The sequence below is a fragment of the Echinops telfairi genome, unplaced genomic scaffold, assembly GCF_000313985.2.
Source record: "Echinops telfairi isolate 266 unplaced genomic scaffold, ASM31398v2 ScPeMD7_29;HRSCAF=101, whole genome shotgun sequence".
Classification (NCBI taxonomy): domain Eukaryota; kingdom Metazoa; phylum Chordata; class Mammalia; order Afrosoricida; family Tenrecidae; genus Echinops; species Echinops telfairi.
Genome location: NW_022103926.1, coordinates 9,059,671 through 9,078,605, shown reverse-complemented (window position 1 = coordinate 9,078,605; position 18,935 = coordinate 9,059,671). Strand labels below are relative to the sequence as shown.

The window sequence follows — 18,935 nt, the reverse complement described above, 5'->3', positions numbered from 1 at the left end:
AAAAAATAAATAAATAAACAGGGGAAAAAAACAAATAAAATGAAACATCGTGTGATCGATGCTGTGTGAGGCCGGGTGGCAGCTCCAGGGATGCTCATCTGTGTACAAGAAAGAGCGGTGTGCCAAGAAGCGGCTGCCCAGCAAGGAGGCGTCTCAGCCCAGGCCAACTCAAGTCCATGGGTCCGCAACCAGGGCCGTCTCCAGATTCAAGTAGCTGGCACGCCAGGAGAGCACAGGCCATGCGTGCAGAGTGGCGTGGGTCTGAGGTCGGCGGGAATATGGCAGTGGGCTGACAGCTGTCAGGGTTGGCCGGCCCTGGTAGCAGACAGGTTCCCAGTGAAGTCCCATCAAGGAAGAAGACCAAGTTGCAAAGAGAGAAGAGAGGGAGGCAGTTCCCAGAGTCCTCACACTCATCCAAAAGGCCACCCCCCCTCCCAAAGAGGTGCCATCCAGCTACCACTTGGTGGTGGACAGGTTTGACACCACCCCTAGCCTAGAGTGTCCAGTTGTCATCAAATCATCTAACCCCCCACCCCCCCACAGACACAATAGTCCTTGTGAGGCCAGTTTTATGCATTCTTGTATAGTCCTCAGGGAAACTCAAAATTAAGTAACACTTTGTGCCTAGATTGACATCTTTGCTCTTAAACTCTAAAAAGAGGTCTTGTGAAGCAGATGTGCCCGGGCCACGCCTCCTCTGTCAACCCCCGGAAGAAGGGCAGCCAGCACGCGCCTCGGAAGCGAGGGTGGCAAGTTTTCATCTCACAGATTTTGAACGTGTGGTCAGGAAGGACCCCTCTCTGGAGAAGGACATCAGGCTTGGCAAAGGGAGGGTCGATGAGGTGGCTTCAGCAATGGACTCACACATAGCAACGATGGTGAGGCTGGCACAGGACTGGGCAGTGTTTCCTTCTGTTATGCCCGAGGCTCTGTGAGTCGGAGCTGACTCGTTGGCACCCCAATGGCAGCAGCAGCAGGTCTCCTGGTACAGAAGGGCACGCGATGGCTCAGGAGGAGGACGCAGCCTCTCTGAGGCCACGCTGTAAGCAAAGCGACCTGTCATCTCCAGCCTCGGGGCTCCATGCCAGGCCTGGAGTGGGGGAACACACAGACCTATCACACATGGTCCCCAGCTTTCAACTGCTGATGGACGAGGGTCCCTTTGGACCGACCGTGGCCACATCCAGCCCCCTAGCTGTGCTTAATGTGCTGTCCACACAGCTTCTTGGTATTTGGGGCCCAAGTGCCTGTCACTTGCCCCTGCCGGCTTTGAGTTTGAGCTCATGTTTGTCTTCGTCTTCGGTGGTAGACAGGGTAAGCACCTCGCAATTCACTGCTGCCTGGAAGCCTGGCAGTTTAGACTCAGGCAGCCGCTCTGCAGAAAGGTGACCTTGAGATCTGCTCCCAGAAAGCCCCATGGCACAGCCCCCCGCCGGGACACACAGGGTCCTCTGGAGGGGGGGAGGGGGGCTGACTCAAGGGCCGCTGACAGCAACAGCCTTGGTAGAGTCTGCGTTTAACTTGACATTGTGATTCCTGTTTCCAGTTTAACAAGCGCTCCTCCAAGAAATGAACGGATGTCAGCCTTCTTTCAATGCGGGTGTTGTCTTAGCTGTTGGGTACTGTCAAGCCGTCCCCACATGCGTCCTTATGTTCAAGCCCATTGTTGCAGCCACTGTGTCAGCCCAGCTGGCCGAGGGACTTCCTCTTTTTCGCCACCTCGCCACTTCACCAAGCATGGTGTCATTTACCAGGGACCAGTCTGTCCTGAGAACATGTCCAAAGTCCATGAGGTGAAGTCTCCCCATCCTTGCTTTTAAGGGGCACTCTGACCACTTCCATCAAGACAGCTCTGTTCTCGTTGGCAGCCCGTGGTAATTTTCAATAGGACCGAGACCCAGTTCACAGAGGTCAAGGCCCAAGGCCAAGACCTAAAGTCAAACTCACTGCCATCGAGCCAATTGTGACTCCTCGCGACCCTGTGGGACAGCGCAGGACTGCCCCTGTGGGTTTCCGAGACTTAGCTCTTCACTGGAAAGCCTCGTCTTACTCCCACGGAGCAGCCAGTTTTGAACAGTGGACCTGTGGTTAGCAGCTCAGCGTATAACCCTCCCACTGTGCCACCAGGGCTGCGTTAGAACTGAAATACAAATAGAATAAGATATAAAAATGAATGACCAATCTCACGTATAAGCATCAATGCAAACATTATAAAGAAGATATTAAAAAATCAAACTGCCATTGAGCTGGTGACGCTATAGGACAGGGTAGAACTGCCCCTGTGGGTTTCCAAGACTGGGACTCTGTGGGAGTAGAGAGCCCTGTCTTTCTTCCTTGGAGCGGCTGGTGGTCTCGAACTGCCGATCTTGCTGATCACAGCCCGACTTGTAACCACTACACCACCAGGGCTTCAAAAAATATGTTAGGAGACAAAAATACAACTATCCATTAACCACACGGAATCTGAAGTGTAAGGATGTTTCCGTGTTACGAAGTATAGGAATATATCATGTTGATAGATCAGCATAGAGGAAATTTATTGTATGAAGAGACTTGGCAAACCGTGCATTTTCCACCTGGTAAAACACGCCTGTGTCATCGTGCCTGGACCACCTGTCAGTCTGTCGTTTTGTGGTGGCTTGCGTGTTGCTGATGCTGGATGCTAGGCCACCAGTATTTCAAATACCACACGGCCACCCATGTATGGATTACAACTCAAACTAAAGAGGACCCACATCCTCACAACTGGACCAAGACGTCACATCATGATCCATAGAGAAAAGATGGAAGTTACTAAGGATGTCGTCTGGCTTGGGCCCACAATCCATGCTCAAGGAAGCAGCAGTCAGGAGATCAAAGGACAGCTGCATTAGGCATATCTGCTGCACACGACCTCTTTTAGAGTGTTTGGAAGAAGGGTCAGTGGTTCAAACCCACCAGCCACTCTGCAGGAGAGAAATGAGGCTGTCTGCTTCCACAAAGGCAGACAAGCTCAGAAACACTGGGGAACAGTTTTATCCTGGTTCTAACTTGGGTTATACACAGGGCCACCACTGTGCCCCTAAATTCATCAACAGGCCCCCAGCATTTTATCCTGAGGGATAACTGAATGACTAGCCTATGGCTTGCAGCTATCCGATTGTCAGGGAGAACATCGCCAGTCACATTTTCACCAACTGTTGGTTTCTTTTGACAGGTTTTTCACGATTTTATTACTTGCTGTCAGCCTCGTCTGGGTCCCTGCTGAGGTCAAGACTCAGGACAGCCTGCTAGTGGATTACATGCAGTCACTGACCATCTACCTGGCACCGCCCATCGCTGCCGTCTTCCTGCTGGCCATCTTTTGCAAGAGAGTCAATGAGAAGGTGGCTGTTGGCACAGCCACTCCAGACGTAGGGCGGGCGAGGGCCAGTGGGAGGACTGGTCTTCACCACCTGGAATGTATACGGGGGGCCTGACCGTCACTGGAACTGCCTTTCAAAGTCCTGTGTTAGGCCAGGTTGTCTAGAGAAACAAATCCAATGACACTTATCTGTGAGTAGGAAAGAGCTGGCTATCAAGGAGGAATTCTATATCCAAAAGGCATCCCAGTCCAGTCCAGCTCAAGTCCTTAAGCCCAACGCTGGACCCTAAGTCCCTCTTCAGAACTCATCGTAGCTCCAGGCTGGTGACCCAGAATGGCGAGGCAAGGAGCAGGAAGATCGTAGGCTGGTGGGTGCAGAGTCAAGTGGATCCAAGGTCAGAGGAAACGTAGCAGGGCATTGACCGTTCTCAATGTCCAGCGGCCCACATGGGGCCACCCACAGGGACATTTCTGTCCCATTCTATGGGGTCGCTATGAGTCTGTCTGGACTCGATGGTAGTGAGGGAGCCACGCCTGTCCTAGACTACATCCTGTCCCAAGATCTCCCACATGCAAAGGGGACACAGCGGTGGGGGGCGGGGTGTGTGTGTGCAGTCCTTACAGTAAGGAGGCCATCATTTCTTCCTGTCCCACTTAAGACCAGAGACAAAGACCCCACTGAAAGGCTCTGTCCTTGCATCCATGAGACAGTGAAAATGTGGGGTCCTCCCAAGTAATTTTTCCCTGTGCATCAGTCCTTCACTCTAACCACCCCACCCCCACCGCCCCAATATCACCTTACTTGGCGAGGGGTGGGAGTGGGGCGGGGGGCTGCAGCAGTCCTGGAACATGACAACTGAGGCGGCGTGCAGTCGGGCCCCTGCCTACCTCTGCTGCTTCCCCTCATCTCGCCCAGCGCCCTGCTCCCCAGGGCTTCCCCAGGCACCGAGAGGTCCTGGGTGCAAGTGCTGCTCCCTGGGGCTCCTGGGAAAGACGTGGCCGGAGCTCCGAAGCGCTAGTCAGGGCTGTCGGGCGGGGCCTGTCATTAAGGAAGACAGGCGTCTGGTCAGTAGCTCTCGCACAGTTCTGGTCCCAGGCCACCTGTGCTCGGCATCTCCAGGGAATGTCTCCAGCCACCTCTGTCCCTGAGGTCCCCGAGGGTGAGCCCCTCTGCCCTGCTTCCTCAACTGAAGGCTTCCCATGGGTCATTGCCCCAGCTTTAGGGTTCTGAACTTTCTCCAAGACAATTGGCTGGTGGGTGACCTCGCAATGTCTCCAAGACAGCCTGTCAGCTTGTCCCTTCCTCTGTTTCCTTGGGCACCTGCCCACTTGGGCCAGGCTCCAGCTCTCAGCCAAGGGCCAGCCTGTACCCAGCTCACAGGGGCCTTGGTCAGCATTGGCCTACCTCTGCGTCTACCGCCCACCTGCCGTGGCAGATGCACTTGGCATGGTGAACTCTGAACCTGATCATGCAGACCCCGCCCCAGGAGCTCCAAGTAGCCATGTCTCAGCCAAGGTTTCTGAACAGTCTTTTCAAAACAGTGTCCGTTTTTCCAACTCCCACAGACACTTCCCAGACATCGAGCGCCCTCCATGCGCCAGCCTGTCCTCGGCTCTGGGTGACATAGCAGACATTGTCCTGACCCTGCTGGGGTCTGATGGCACCTAGCCACAGAGACAGCTGGCACGCAGCGAGCAAATCGAGAAAGCTGCCTTAGTGACCTGGTGGCACGGTCCTGGAGTGGGCTCAGACTCACAGCCACCCATGGTCCACAGCAGGCCCCAGCCCGGCCCTGCACCACCCTCACAACTGCTGCAGCCTGTGGCTCCGGCCACGGTGCCAGTCCATCCCGCCGGGGCCTCCCCGTTGTGGCTGTTGAGGAGGGACAAGCAGCGGAGGGTGGCAAGGCAGACACACATGAGGCAGGAACAAGAGCCAAGGGGTGGGATAGGGGCCCTGCTGCCGTCCAGGCGATGTGGACACATCTCAACCATGCAGGACAGAGGGGAACCGCTCTTTGGGGTTCAGAGAAGCCCATAGCCCCATCTTCTTCCCAAGGAGCCCGCTGCCAACACTTAACCCCCTGCACCACGAGGGCTCATTTGCTAACAGAAGTGACCTTGAAATTGAACCCTGGAGGGCTAACTAGGGAAAGACCCATGCAGAAGAAGGGCAGGCCTGAGGTGTAGGAAGGCAGCCAGGCGACCGGAAGGGATGGGCCCAGGGAGAGGGATGGGACCAGGTGCGGCCGGCGGCCAGCTAAGTGCAGAGAGCCATCCTCTTCTGTGCGCCTTCAAAGGTCACGGTCACGCTGACTTCTGTGGGGAAGGTGGGCTTCATCGGGCCAGCAGATGGGCAGGGTGGAGCACCCCAGCGTGGGAGGAGCTGGCTCCCAGGTGCCTCTTGGAAAGAGAGCCTGCAGAATTGGTGGTGGGGTGTGGTGAGCAGCAGGACCTAATCGGTAGTAGCTGCCCGGTTGAATCGCTGACCTCAAGGAAAGCAGCCAAAGCCAAGTGCTTGACCAGTAGGCCGACAGGGATCCTTCTGCAAGGGGGCTTCAAACGTCGGTGGAGAAATGGAACTTCAAAGATAATGGAATTTCCCCAGGTTTTCAAGCCCCCTCAGATAAAAATTAAACCAACAATAAAGCAAGCAAAACTCAGCCATCAAGTCGATGCTGACTCATAGCCTCCTAGCAAACAGGGTAGACCTGCCCTGTGGGTTTCAGAGATTGTCACTCTTTAGGAGAGTAGAAAGCCTCCACTTTCTCCCTCGGAGCGGCTGGTGCTTTTGAACTGCTGACTTTATGGTTAGCAGCCCAACTCGTAACCACTACACCACCAGGGTCCCTTAGAGGCACCTCAGCTGCTCAGATTTGGAATCGTGTCTCGGGAAGCAGTTGTGTTTCTTGTGTCCGGTAAACCCCGAGCCAGTTTGTACTTGCCAGATGTCCTTCACCAAGGGGAAGCTGCGGACTCCGTGCTCGCTGCCTCTACTGGCTTCCCAGCTGTTGGCCCTGGCGAGCACCCCTCCCCCCGCTTCCGCAGGCACCTTCGGGCCTCAGGGGTAACTCTGGGCCCTCTCTGGCAGGGTGCCTTCTGGGGGATGGTCAGCGGACTCCTGATTGGCATCTCTCGCTTGGCGGCCGACTTTGTCTATGGCCCCCAGAACTGCAACAAGGACACCAACTGCCCGGCGGTCCTCTGCAGCGTCCACTTCCTCTACTTTGACCTCATCCTCTTCACCCTGAGCCTGCTCATCACCCTGGGGGTCTCCTTGCTGACAGACCCCATTCCCGACAAACACGTGAGTTTTGGAAGCCCTGGTCTTCGCCTGTCCACGCCATGCTCTTTGGGAAGTCAGAGGAGGGGGTGAGGGGTCCCCCTGGAGCTCGCCTCCAAACCCAGACCCCTACTGGTGCCAGGAAGAGGAGGGTCCCTGCAGGGAGTCTTGCCTCCCCCCAGCCAGCAGCTCAGGGCCAGCCTTGGGCTACTCCAGGATTTAGGCCTCACAAGCGCAGTCAAGTTTGTTGGAATTTGAGCCTTGAACATGTGGAGCCCTGTTACTCACTGGGCTGTGATCCCAAAGACCAGCAGTTCGAAACCACCAGTGTCCCTGCAGGAGAAAGAGGAGGCTTTCTACTCCTGTAAAGAGATGGGGGTCTCAGAAACCCAGAGGGGCCGTTCTGCCCTGTCCTGTAGGGTCACTACGTGTCGGCATCGACTCCGTGGCAGTGAGTTTGGATTTTTGAGTCGGAGTCGCAATAGGCAAGGCGGGCAGGAAGAGAAAACTTAGCCAGTGTGGTCGGCTGCAGGGAGTAGGTTACGCTCGGGGCCGGTCCCTGAATTCCCCATCCCATGTCTGTCTCTGCCACGCTGGGAGGTCAGGATGGGAAACCCAGCCTTCCCAACTCGTCAAGTCCCAGGGCTTCAGCCAGGAAGCTTCTCAGAGAGCTGGGGCTCAGGTGGGGGCTGGAAGCAGGGCTGACCGTCAAGGAGGGGAGCACAGCACAGAGGCGAGGGTCGGACTCGGAGGGCCCGAGGCTGTCAAGGTCTGGTCAGATACACTGGCTCCCAAGTGCACCTGGCAGAAATGCCCACTGGGCTGTCCTTCTGCATGTCCCCACCCTTAAAACAAACACCACACTCGGCTGGGCTTTGTCCCTCCGGAAGCACCCATCTGTGTTCATCGGAAGAGGAGAAAACAACAACCCCACAAGTTCTGGGCGCTCCCCTCTCCACCTCCCCCCATTTCTATTGTCAGTTAGGTGGGGGCTTCCATTTTAGATCATCAACTTTACACTATTCATCAAAACCCCCCATAGTTTCCCCTTCATCCGAACTTTGATCTTCCTCTCCCTCTGGGGACTCCTGTCTCCCACTCCACCCAAGTGAAGGCCTGTCCACAATCCAGCCCATTGCCTCCTCTGCCCCCCGCCCGCCCCCCGACTTGGCAGTCTCCCCAGTTCCCTTTGGGGTGAATGTCTTTCTCTTGGTCTTTTATGTATCTCCCCCGAGACCCATGGTCTATACAGTATTTGTCCCTTTGTGACTGACCAGTTCCCCATAGCACGATGTTCTCCCAGTCCGTCCACCCCAGGCGGTAGTTTGTGGCCTCACCCTTGTTATCTACGGGTGCATGGTGGGGCTGCCAACCCTAAGGCCAGCAGTTCGACACCACCTGCCTCTCCCTGGGAGAAAGACGGGGCTTTCTGCTCCCGGGCAGAGTCACGGTTTCAGAAACCCACGGGGACGGTTTACCCTGTCCTGGAGGCTCGCTAGGAGACAGCCCTGGTTCAAGGGCAGTTGGATTGTGTTTGGGTTGGATTATTCCAGTGTGTGTATGGGTTCTTAATCCGTGCTTCTGCGGAAGGGCATTTCCGTTGTTTCCAGCAGCTGCCCTTATCGTGAGCAGCGCTGTAGTAGACGCAGGTGTGCTCACGTCTGTTGGTGTTATGACTCGTCCTCCGTTAGGGGAGGGACCCAGCAGAAGGATTGCTGGATCATGTGGAATTTCTAGTCCCCGCTGTTTGGGTGGCGGTATAACACTGTCCACGGTGGTTGTACATACTGACAGCCCCACCAGCAGTGGAGGAGGGTCCAGTCTGTCCACAGCCAGTCCAGCATGGGCTGTCCTTTGCTGGTCGGCCTGGCTCCTCACTGTTCCCTGTTGTGATGTGCATCTCTCCACTGGCATTTCTTCGCATGCCGGTTGGCCATTAGGCTATCCTCTGTGGTGAAGGTCTCCTCATGTCCTTTGCCCAACTGGGCCTGCCGTCTGTGGCCAGCCAGGAGTGACTTCCTTTGGGAATTGGAAGGAGCCCTGAGTTTGCTGCTACCAAGCCCCCTTCCTTCCTATAGCCTAGGGACATGGGACACAGAGGCCCAGATGGCTGTCACCTTTGCAGAGGTCACACAGCCACTGCTGCCAGTCCGGGCAGAGGCCTCACCTCGTCCTTGTCCCCACATCGGGGAGGCCAGTGGCAGCAGCTGGGCAGTGCCTTGGGGCCTGCCTGGAACAGCCTGCTTTCCCCCAGCTCCACGGGCTCTGCTGGAGTTTACGGAACAGCCCAGAGGAGAGGGTGGACCTGGACATTTGGACTCAGAAGAAGTGCGCCCCCAAATGCAGACCACTGCTAGGTGAGCTGGCTCCAGAGCCCCAGCCCGGCCTTGTTCTTGCTCCGCCCGCCCGCATCCTGGCGGGATAATCCAGACTGGGCCTATAGGTTGGGGTCAGAGTGGGGACCACATCTGCCCAGCTGGGGTGGGGGAGGGGTGGGATTCATGCTAAGGTAGCCACTGGAGCCCAAGGACAGGCCTGCTGTGTCCCTGTGAGCACATTCGGGCGTCCAGAGCCACTCTGGGAATTCTCCAGAGCAGCACTGCACTGTGGGAAGCAGCAGCTTCAAGAACGGTGGGCTTTAAGCTGGTCGGCAAGGCCGAGAGGGAGCTGCAGGGCTCTGGTGAGGGGTGCAGGTCCCCTGGGGCGGGGCCAGGTCTGTGTGGCCAGGTCGAGGGAGACGCTGCCTCGAGCGAAGGGGACAGAAGAGTCAGTGCGTGTTGGAGAGCCCGCTGGCTCCAGGGGCTGAGACCCCCAAAGAAGGAAGGCGAGGGGCCTGAGGAAGCAGAAGGGTCAGTCGGTGCTCGAGTGTCCCGGGGGTGACCAGTGAGGGTCTGTGGGGAGTGGGCGGGCATGGCCGAGGAGGGCCAGCAACTGGAGGCGGCAGAAAGCACTGAGGGCCTTTGGGAAGGCAGCCTGAGCTACTGGCAGACCTGGCACAGGCAGGGATAAAGGGCTAATGGGCTTACCCTGCAAGCAGAGTCTGGGGAAGGGGCAGGAGCAGGGTGAAGGGAGCTAGGTTGGGGTGAGGCAGGGGACGCTATCTGCTCCCCCGAGGGGGTGACTGGGCCTTGGTGCCCTCTCAGTTCCCCCTCATGCCACAGTGGGCTGGTGGGAAAAGTGGCACACCCATGCCAGGTGCTGCTGGCTGGTCTCTAGTGTGCTGGTCCCAGAGTGGCTGAAGGTCCGGTTACTGGCCCTGTCATAGAGACCCTAGGGGCCCCTAGGGCCCCTTGACTTCCATATCCTGGCCCTAGACCAGCTCCCAGCAGCCTCTCCAGGCCTGCAAGCCAGGTGAGAGTGTGGTCACTCTGAGTCCAGGGCAGGTTGCTTGGGACGTCCTTGGCTTGCATTCCCTGCAGGGGACACACTCATCTCTGGGCGGTATGGTCAGGTCTGACCCAGAGAGCCCGGGAGCGGGGCCAGCCCCAGGCGCCAGGTGGTGCTAGGGAGCTGAGCTCCTGGGAGCCCTCCAGCTGTCCAGGCTTGTCTCCTGAGGAGCAGCCACTGGTCCTGGAGTGAGCCTGTTGCTGCCCTGCCCGCTCTGGTGTGTCCCCAGCCCTGGACCTGCTGTCCTGTGAGGCGACCCTTCGGGTCCAGACCTGGGGCCCTGACTATGACCTGTCCCTTCGATTGCAGGCATGAGCAGGGAGAAGTCTGGCTGCCTCTGGAAGGTCTGGGAACTGTTCTGTGGGCTGGAGCCAAGGCTTAGCTCCAAGCTAGCCCCCATGGAGCCCACCCCCAAGGAGCTGAGCCCCGGGGAGCTGAGTCCCGGGTTGATGATCCCCGGGGAGCTGATCCCCAGGGACCTGATCCTCGAGGAGCTGGTCACCAAGAAGGTCGAACGAAGAGAACTGCTGGAGACCCCTTGGGGGAGGAAGCTGCTCCAGGCCAGCGAGATCCTGCTGATGGTACTTCTGGTCCTGGGCCACATCATCTTCTTCTGAGGTCTCAGCTGGCTTCCAGGATGGAGGGAGCTGCCTCCAGGGTAACCGGGGGTGGCCGGGGTGGGGGTGGGTGCAGAGCCAGCCACAGGACAGCGGCTGGAGGGAGGGGAGTGGCGCCCGCTGTGGCCAGCCCAAGCTATGCAGACAGACCAGACGTGTGTTCCTATGTGCAATGAGTCTTTTTGTCCCAACGGCTTGGCCATGTAAACACTTTCCCTTCAAATTTAATTTGGGCCTCTTCTCTCCAGGTGTGTTTGGGGTATGGCTCGTATTTTCCCACCGTGCCCCCATTTGGTTCCAGGGGGTGGCACCCGGGGCCCAGATGAGCCGGCCTGCCAAGCACACAAGCTGGGTGAGCTCTGACCAGGGCGTGGGCTGGCATGGTGAGAACAACTCTCCAGCCCCAGGGACAACTAGGGCAGACACTGGGGCCCTGATGGGGACCAGCAGCCAGCAGGGCGGTCCCTTTTCATGAAGGACAGGCTGAGGTCTTCCCGACCCTGCTCCATGGGCAATGAGGTCCTTGGGGCTATTTCCCTTCAGGACCCTGGTGCCCCCTGGGCTGTGGGTACAGGACCCCCAGCCCCTCATTTCCCTGCTGCTTGGAGACCAGAGTAGGCCACGTGCATCTTGAGAAATTTCCAGGTGCCCAGAGAGCCCAATTGAGTCGCATTCAGCTGAGGATCAAAGAGAGCTTTATATCAAGAAGGCAGCCCAGACCGGTCCTATTCAAGTCTGTAAGCCCGATGCTCGTCCACAAGTCCCTCTTCAGACCCACGTGGCCACATGTCCAGTGACACAGAATGGCGAACCAGGACGCAGAAAGGTCCCAGGCCAGTAGGTGCAGAGGCAAGTGGATCCAAAGTCGGTGGGAGCACAGCAGGGTACCGGCAGCTCTCTGTGCTGGTGTGGGTCTCCCTCGAGGCGGGCAGAGTTCCAGCAAGCAGGAAGACAGAGGGGCATTGAGAGGAGGGTCCCAGTTTCCCACACCGAAAAGAAGGCCACCCCTAAAGAGGCATCGTCAGGCTGTGACCTGATTGACAGGTTTGACTCCACGCATAGCCGAGAGCGTCTAGTTGACGTAAAACCATGCCCGTGCCCACAGGTAGGCTTCTTTCTGGCCGTCAGCCCCTTGGCCTGGTCCCTGCCCTCCTTGGGGCAAAGTTACAAAGCTCCTTTGGTGTTGTCAATAAATGCCCAAAGAGCCCACCACTCTGCTGTAAGCCTCCACCCAAAGGCACCCAGCTCCAATACCCAGAGGCACCCCACTCCATAAACCAGCCCCCTGCCCCAAAGCACTCAGCTTTACTTGCCCTGTGGACTGGGAAACCCACGCCTCTGGCTCGTGGCTCTTCTGCTGCTCTGGTGTCAAAGCTGTCTCCTGGATCAAGGAGGGTCCATGGGCAGAGACCCCAGGGTCCAAAAGACACGCTTCCACTCCTGGCTCTTCTCTCTTGCTGGTCCTGAGTTCTCTTCTTTCTGCTTCAGAGCTGGCTGATGTTATACCCAGCAGGGTGGCGATCATCACGCACCCTGTTAGTCGTCCCTCCCAGTTGTCTGGGGGGAGGAGCAAAGGCTTCGGCCGAAAGACCCACATTAAAACATTCACTGCCCTGCATGCAGAAGGCCCAGAGCAGAGCTGAGAGCCACGCCAACACTGGTCATGCAGGGCACGTGGTCTCCATAAGGAAGACGGGAGGAGGGGTGGCTAGAGCCTGCAAAGAGGGTCCATCCATGCTGCCTCGGGCACCAAGGACAGGCCCTCTGCACGGGAGGTCAATGAGCTGGACTAGAGCCCTGTGGGGAAGTGGTGGGATGGAATTGGCCTGTTGCCGGGAGAGGCAAGATTGGGACTTGAAGTGGGGCCCGAGAGCACCTGATTCTCTGCAGGAGACAGAAACAAGGTTCCTCTTACCTGCCTTTTTGGAGAAGATTTAACCTGAAATGCCATGCCGGGGGCCCAGCCACTGTCCTTTCCAAAACAAGAGTAGCCACGTCTTCCCAGCAGGGGCAGCATCTCAGTGGGGCTCCTGGCTGACGAAGACCTTGACCCTCCTTAAGAACTCAGGAAGGAGCTCACTTGGAAGTCTCGTTCTGACAGGGTCACTTCTATGAGGGTGGCATCCAGGAGACCCACACCTCCCTCCTCTCCCCCTAACTGGGGGCTCTGTCCCCCAGGTGCTATACTGGCAGAGATGTGAGGGGGGGTCCTGGAGGGCGAGGGGCTGGAGAGGCTCTGCCGCTCCTCCACAGACCACAGAACCCGTTCTGACGTGCACCTCTTAGGACACCCACCACCTCACCAGACCAGGTTGGCATAGGACCTCACCACCCTGTTCCCTGCCCACTGCAGCCCAGTTCCCTCCTCACACCCTTTCCTCAACGCCTCCTCTCCCAGCTCAGCCCCCTCTTGGCTATCTGGTGCTGCTGTAATCAAAAATTCACCAGTGAGTGGCCTTAACAAACAGATGCATGTTCTCACAGCTGAGAAGGCTTATGTTCACACTCAGGTTGCCAGTTTCAGGGGAAGACTCTTCTCTGAAGGTCCTTACCTCCTTTCAGCCACTCTAGGCCCAACATTCCTTGGTCATCTCCAGGTCTGGGCAGCAATCTCCCCTTGGGTCTAGAAGGCCCTCAGCACAGGGACTCCCGGTCCAAAGAACACCCTGTGCCCCTGGCTCCTCTTTGTGGTGGGAACCAGACCCCATTCTGCTTGCTTCTCCCTGCCAGCTGCCACCCAGTCCCCAAACCACCTCTACAGTTTAGATCTTAGTTGGAGCAGCAAGCCCGCTCTTGAAACCCAAACCTGAGCTGTCACGAGCTACTAACACAGAAATACCACAGGAGGGGGGCTTTGACAAAAAGAAATTGTTTTTTGCACCACAGAAGAGACCGGAGTCGGACTTCAGGGTGCCCGCTCCCGGGGAAGGTGTCCTCTGCGGGATCTGAAGAAAGGTCTTGGTCTTGGGAGCTGCTGCTCCCAGCCGGTCTTCATGCAGCTGGGCATCTGTTGTCCCCATCTTTGGGTCTCAGTGTACTTGTGGAATCTCTTTCCTATCTCAAAAGAGACTGACTCTAAATGCACCTCCCACTGACTCTGTGTCATTAACATAACAAAGACCACCAATCTCAAATGGGGTTAGGGCCACAGGCAAATAGAGATTAGAATTTGTAAGCGGGGGAGGGGGCTGGGATACAAACACAATCACACAATTTCATTCATAACAGCCTGCTCCTTCCACTCAGCGGCCCCACCCCCACCCCGCCTTCAGCATCCTTATCGCTCCAAGGTAGTAAGAGAAGTGTGCCAGGCCTGCCCTGGGCAGGGAGGGGACTGTGGTCAGCTTCAGGCCAACCAGGGCTCCTGACAGGCCACATCTGTGCATAGGGGAAGGACATCACTATTTGGAGAAAGATCTTAACAAGGAAATGTGAAAGTTAGCCCTGATCTGAGAATGGAGTTGCCCCTTTGACCTCCCTCCTGGCCACTCAGGAGGACCTGAAACAGCATATGTCTGAAGCTGGGCTTGTGCCTAGTCCAACTCCTGGGCTCACCTGCCCCCCTGCCCCCCACCAACACCCAGGGCTTGGCCCCTACTCCAGGGCTCAGGCTCACCTGCTCCTCCCTGAGTGGGTAGTTCTACACTCTTCCCAGGCCTGTGAGCCCAGTGTTTGCTCCCAGGGCACCCTGGGGTTGGACCCACAGGCCTGGCCTGCTGGGCACCTGCCCTCAGGCCCCGTTTCCCCTGGGCAGGAGGAAAAGGGAAACAGCCACTCCAACCAAAATGAAGGGGCTTGACCCATTTATTCAGGGGGTGGCTCAGGGCTTCCACTCGATGACCTTGATGGCCGTTAGGGCTGCCTGCTGCACAGCCGGGTTCGGGTCATCCTCGATGAGTCGGAAGACGGGCACATGGGCCTGCAGGTAGCTGCGGCCCTCCGGGGCCTCGGCCAGCATGGTGAGGGCCTTGATGGCGTTGAGGCGCACCTTGCTCAAAGTTGAGTTGAGCAGCATCAGCAGCGGGGGCATGGCCTCGGCATCCAGGGCTGCATACTTCCCTGCAAGCCGCCGGACAATCAGTGACAGCCACATCTTGCCTTCCCACGCCCCTGTCCCTGGAGTCTGCCCCTGCTTCGGACTCCCATCACAGGCCACACAGCCTCTCCACCCCCATGTCCTGGGGGTCTGTTTCCCCTATACGCCCCCATCACAGGCCCCCACCCCACCCATGCCCCAAGTCTTTGGGGTCTAACCCCGTTATATGTCTCCATTACAGGTCGGTCGCACAGCAGTGCTGGTGTCCCTGGGAGGTCTGTGTTCCCATCACAGGCCACCCTCTGTCCCTTATCATGCTGCTGCCACATTTGAGAGTCCAGTGCCCATCTCAAGGCCAGCCCAGGCCAAGGCTCAGAGGCCACCCACATGCCTCTGTCTCCTGGCTGGGGTCCTGGCCCCTGGGGCCTTTCCTCGGCTGCCCAGGTAGAGAAGGACACAGGTCTCCGTGTGGCACACCGCTGAAGCCTGCAGGGTGGCAGGCTGAAGGAAGACCAGGATGGGGGATGGGGACCCACATCCCTCTACTGGGCAGAGTAATTTTACGATGGGTTTCTGTTTATGATGATGGAGAGTCTGGTGGAATGCTTTGGCGGGGCTCTACAGAGCCTAAGCGCACAGGTGAGGGATGGTGAACCCCTAAACATCATGTGGTGCACCAGGGGGGCATCCGGTGGTGGGAAAGGGCTGGCAACACTGGCATTGTCCCTCCAGCTCTTTGATGCGGCTCGGTGTGTCCTCGACATGTGAAAAGCAGAGCATGAAGGGTCCGCCCGAGGGTCCGCGTGGCCTCCAGAATTGTGGTAGGCTGCAGGATCAGGCCCAGACTCCTAGGAGGGGCCTCGGTTAGAGGCCTGGGCACAGATGCCAGAGTGAGGGGGTGGGGGGCAGCTGGTGGGGACACAGTGTGTAAGTGGGGGAGCCCTCGGGGCTCCAAGCCAGAGAGAGATGATGGTGAATGTGCTGGCCCCCCTCCTGGGCTCACACCCTCTGGCCGCTCCGCCCCAGGGCCTCCTGGGGGACCTCACCTTCTGTGGTGATGGTGGCGTACATGAGGGCCCCAGCGGCATTGGCCTGCACCTCCTGCATCGGGTCCTTCAGCATATGCACCAGGATGGGGATGACGTCGTACTGCCACACCTGGTTCTTGCCATCCAGAGGGACACTGCATGGGGACCGCCCAAGGGAAGATGTTTGATGGGGACCCTGCCTATGGGCCAGCGCTGGCCGTGGCCTCAGGCCCGGGGGCCCACACATGGTTTCAGGGAAAGAGACGAGGCGTGTGCCCCCTAGTCTCAAACCAGGGCACGAAACACAGGGAGGTCTCAGGGTGAAGCCAGGGGTGGCCCCTTGTGGGAAAGTCCCTCACTTGCAGGGACGCCTGAGGTCACTTCTCATCCTGACTCAACCTGAAGCCCAGGAAATGAGGGTGGTGGGCCTAGGACCTGGGCAGCGTTGGGCCCTGCTCCAGTCACCCCAGGGGGAAGGGCAGGGCTCTTAGCCTCACCAGACAGCCATGAGGGTGTGGGCGGCTTTGGCCCGGATGTCTTCGTTGGCACTCAGCAGCATCTCCTTGAGAAAGGGCACCACCCGGTTGTCCAGGGCCTCGGAGGCCGCGCCCTCCCACAGGCAGGATGACAGAGTGTCCAGGATGAGCAGTTGGACGGACTCATGCTCTTCTCGCTGCAGCTTCCACACCAGCGACGGGATCAATCCGCTGTTGATGATGCCCTGAGCCCCTGCGGGCGGACAGGACGGAACGGGGCGCAGACCAGAAGTGGGCATGAACCCGGACTCGGTGAGGGGTTGGGGGTCAAACAGCGCCGGCCCAGGAGCAAGGGGCTGCACGCACGGAGGCAGGCAGAGGTGATGCCAGCCTTCCTGCTCGCCAAGGACATGGCCAGGCGCTGCTGGAGTCCCAAGGGCTCCCCCACTGCGGTGCCCCAGGGCTGGCTAATATACTCTGGGGACACCGATAATTAGCCTGTGCTCTCCCGGACCAATTAGCACCCCAGGCCCCTCCTTCAGGGCCTCCAAGGGCACTGCTCCAGGTGTGGGGCAAGTCGGCAGTCCAGAGCTCCGCACAGGCCCCCTCGGCCCCCTCAGGTCTCTGGGTGTCCAAAAGCCCCCTGCCTCTGGTCGAGCTCCTGGGGGCGGGGCTGGAGTGGAGAGGTGTGCTCGCCCGGGCGCCTCTGGCTCCGCCAGATTTAGCGCAGCGTTCCAGGACTGCCCGGGGTGGCATGGCGGTGGCGGCGGGGGGAGAGGGGGACATCGCGGACACGGGTTACGGTGGGCTGACAGCCTCAGAAACGCACAGCAGTCCGTCTACTCTGCCCTGTTGGGTCTCTGTGATTGGAATCGATCTGTGATGAGTTTGAGTTTGGAGCGGCGGGGGAGTCCGCAAAAGCCCAGGTCCGACTCCTCCGCGCGGTGCGGTCTTGGACAGGTGGGTCTGCCTGCTCTCCTAAACATTAAGACCCGCCCACCCGGCAGGGGCCGGCGGGCAGGGTGGTGGGTGGGCGTGGTGGTGGGCTGGCAAAGAGGCGGGAAGGTGTGATGACAGCATATGGGTGTGGCAGAAGGTGGGCACAGCCACAACTGGGTGTGGCGGGGGCGGGGTTGACCAGCGGGTGGGTGTGTCAAAGGCAGTGGGTGAGCGTGGTGGTGGGCAGGGGCGTGCTCTGTGTCCCTGAAAAGGATTGCCACGTGTGGGCCCACGGTACCCTGCGTCTGTCCGCCCAGCTGCACGCATAGTCCTGGGGGTGAGGGAGGAGAGTAGCAACAGTACCTGTCTGTGGTCCTCGCAGCAGCTTGCCCAGACCCCAGCGCCACCGTACCCCGACCCACATCCCCTTCTCAGTCGCCATACCTGGCCAGGTCCCTGCCCTGGTTCTGCTCCCATTGGCCCAGCCAAGGGTCATACACACCCAGACCAGAGACCTGGACCAGCCTATCGAGTAAAATGCAGAAAGCCAAACCCACTGCGTGATTCACAGTGTTACAGGACCCAGCAGGAGAGCCTCATCCATCTCCCCCAGAATGGCTGGTGGATTTGAACCACTGACCTCTTGGCGAGCAGTCTAATGCTGAACCCACAGTGCCACCAGGACCCCCTCTCTGCCATTGAGCAATTCCGACTCATAGCAACCCTTTCAGGCTGGGTACAACTGCCCCACAAGGCCCTGTGGCTTCCAGACTAACTCTGCAGGAGTAGAAAGCCCCATCTTTCTTCCAAGGAGTGACTGGTGCTTTCAAATTGCCCACCTGCTGGTGAGCAGCCCAATGCAATAACCACTATGCTACCAGGGCTCCTTACAAGGCAGAGTGGGACGTGGCTATTTAAACGGAATGTAGATCGGGAACCGCGTGTTCACTAGGGCAGGAGCAGCCCCCAGACCCCCTGGAAACAAGCCGAGGACCCTCTTGTGCCTGAGGGCGATGGTGGGACAGAGAAATGCCAGCCTGAGAGAGCGGCATTGGCGCAGACCAGGCCCCCTGGCCATCCACTGGCCCGAGAGGGATTGGGATACCCTCCACCCCCACCCCCACCCTCAGGAGGCTGGGAAACTGGTCAGCCAGGCATCAGCCACAGAGCATATCCATTGATTCCGGACTTTCAGAAACCCCATGAGAAGTGGACACTGGGGGAGGCCGTGAGCACGGCTGGCCATTGGTTGCTAACCTAAAGGTTAGGGGCGCTCACAAGAAAAACCTGGTAATCGTCTTCCGAAAAATCAGCCATTAAAAATTCTATGGGACACACTGACACACTTGGACACTCAGGAGAGTTGCTGGGACTCAGGGTCCACTTGACGGCCACTGGGTGCAGAACATGAGACATGGAGGGTGGGGTGGGGTGGGGGAGAGGTGGTAGAGGTGGGATGAAAGGGTGACTTGTGCCTGGCATTCAGAGCCTGAGCAGGTGGTGGAGATAAGTCACAAAGACACACTGGGGTCAAGGGTCTCAATGCTCACAGCCCACAGGGTCCCTTCACTTCCCATTACAGAGCCCAACCATGCTGCCCAAATCCTGACCTCCCGGCCACCCTCTTCATGGTCCATTGACTGGCAGTAAAGGCTGTGTATCCCTCTGCCCTGGCTTCCGCGGGCACTCTAACACCCACCCACGCCTGCCCGTTCTCACCTTCCTCCCACCCCATCACCAGCACTCTGCGTCCCCACACGAACCTGCCCCTGACCCCACAACTGCGGGCAGCACTTCTGTGCTCAGCCCCATGTGCTCTGGGCTGA

At 58.4% G+C, this 18,935-nt stretch overlaps 2 protein-coding genes across 2 annotated transcripts in view; one reads left to right on the top strand and one right to left on the bottom strand.

Moving 5' to 3' along the window:
- The window catches only part of LOC101648539 (sodium/glucose cotransporter 1-like), a 41,186-nt gene extending 30,556 nt beyond the window's left edge, over nucleotides 1-10,630 (top strand). The window contains exons 11-14 of the mRNA XM_004716368.1: nucleotides 3,197-3,365; nucleotides 6,435-6,650; nucleotides 8,881-8,983; nucleotides 10,323-10,630. Of these exons, the coding sequence (XP_004716425.1) occupies nucleotides 3,197-3,365; nucleotides 6,435-6,650; nucleotides 8,881-8,983; nucleotides 10,323-10,630 (796 nt within the window). The remainder of the gene's footprint in view (nucleotides 1-3,196; nucleotides 3,366-6,434; nucleotides 6,651-8,880; nucleotides 8,984-10,322) is intronic.
- Nucleotides 10,631-14,450: 3,820 nt separating this feature from the next.
- The window catches only part of RSPH14 (radial spoke head 14 homolog), a 53,128-nt gene continuing 48,643 nt past the window's right edge, over nucleotides 14,451-18,935 (bottom strand). Inside the window, exons 4-6 of the mRNA XM_004716335.1 lie at nucleotides 16,192-16,423; nucleotides 15,713-15,849; nucleotides 14,451-14,689 (exon numbers count right to left, since the gene is read on the bottom strand). Of these exons, the coding sequence (XP_004716392.1) occupies nucleotides 14,451-14,689; nucleotides 15,713-15,849; nucleotides 16,192-16,423 (608 nt within the window). The remainder of the gene's footprint in view (nucleotides 14,690-15,712; nucleotides 15,850-16,191; nucleotides 16,424-18,935) is intronic.